This window comes from Dysidea avara, chromosome 1 (assembly GCF_963678975.1).
Source record: "Dysidea avara chromosome 1, odDysAvar1.4, whole genome shotgun sequence".
Classification (NCBI taxonomy): Eukaryota; Metazoa; Porifera; class Demospongiae; order Dictyoceratida; family Dysideidae; genus Dysidea; species Dysidea avara.
In genome coordinates this window covers 23,967,467-23,969,107 of record NC_089272.1, presented here as the reverse complement: position 1 = coordinate 23,969,107, position 1,641 = coordinate 23,967,467, and the positions used below count along the sequence as shown (strand labels likewise).

At 43.9% G+C, this 1,641-nt stretch overlaps 1 protein-coding gene across 1 annotated transcript; it reads left to right on the top strand.

Moving 5' to 3' along the window:
* The first annotated feature begins 218 nt into the window (after window positions 1–218).
* Window positions 219–1,223, top strand: LOC136237056 (uncharacterized). The gene has a single exon (XM_066027362.1). It carries the CDS (start codon window positions 219–221, stop codon window positions 1,221–1,223), a length of 1,005 nt encoding a protein of 334 aa, XP_065883434.1.
* Window positions 1,224–1,641: the final 418 nt, after the last annotated feature.

Here is a 1,641-nt window from a genome sequence, read left to right as displayed (position 1 = left end):
AATACAGTTAGTTATAGCAAAATTTTAAAAGGCTGTAAAATTTTTTCTTCAAAGTGGATTTTTTGGGACTTTTGATATGTTGTTCTCCATTAAATTTTATACATAGGAGCAAAAAAGTGCTTTTATACCATTTTTTTTCTGGGTTGTGTGCCTTTTTGAGTTTCAACTACCAGACTATCCTGCAAACTGGCTTGTCCAAGTCAAGCAGATCCACCTATATGGCTGGTCAAAGAAGATATCTTCACTTCTGCAAGGCAGCAGGAATTAAGCCACTCCCTGCATCCGAAGGTGCTCTGACGCTGTTTACAACACATCTGGCAGTTTCCAATGTTTCCCATGGAACCATTAAAGTGTATTTATCAGCAGTTAGACACCTGCACATCTGTAAAGGACTGCACGGCCATTTCAGCCAACAACTGACACCCCAGCTTCACCTCATCTTGAGAGGCATTAAAAAGCGTCAGGCTGATGTTCACTCAAGGAGGAAGCGTCTCCCAATCACCACTCAGCTACTCGGAAAAATCAGACATCTCCTGTCTAAACAACCCACCTATGACAACACCACTCTGTGGGCCATGTGCTGTCTTGCCTTCTTCGGCCTTCTAAGAGTCAGTGAATTCACAATCCCCTCAAAGGGCTCATACAACTCATCCCGCCACCTCTCACTTCAAGATGTCACGGTTGACAACAGAACCAAACCCCGCCTACTTCAACTGTTTCTAAAGCAGTCAAAGACGGACCCATTCAAACAAGGTGCACAAGTCTACGTCGGTGCCACCGACACAACTATTTGTCCAGTTAAAGCAGTGCTATCTTACCTGGCAAGACGAAACAGTCACCCAGGCCCTCTTTTCATCACCAAGGAAGGAAAAGGCTGGACAAACTCTATGTTCCGCTCAGCTCTCCAAAGCCTTATGGGGAAACTGAAGTTAAACAGGCACCACTATAATACCCATAGTTTTCGTATAGGAGCAGCAACCTCGGCATCACTGGCAAACATCTCAGACACCCACATCCAGATGCTAGGTCGCTGGAGAAGCAATGCCTTCCAGCGATATATCCGGCCTCCACCCACTGAGGTAGCTAAACTCTCCAAGTCAATTGCTACTGGGAATCTGGGAATCAGTAGTACAACTAAACTACACATACAGTTTTCTTTCGTTAGTGTATACATACTATGGAGTTACCCAAGTGCAGACTTCAAATTGTATGAATGTACATAATAATCATGTAAATATAATACATGTTATCAGTTGTGGGTGATGCCATACCTCTGCATCAGGATACCAGGCACTCACACAGGAACTTTGATACTTGGGTAAAGGAAACACCTCCTCTCTATGTAGTTACGGAGGGTCTCCTTTTGTGGCTTAAGGGAAGGTACTTGGCACACAGAATGCCTCTGGATGCCAAATCCCTTCCTGGCCCAAGTATCGAGAATTGTTTCAGAAGTTTAGGGCCTTAGATATTTGACCTCAAAAAACTAGAAAGAAATAATTTTAAAGAATCAAACATGGCAATCAGGGCAAAGTACATTTACCAAACCACCACCACAAACATCAGTTTGCGGGAGGCGAAGAACTTCTACTGGACTGGCATCTTAGGAGCAAGGGCACATAAGAAAGGTTAGTCAAGTGACCA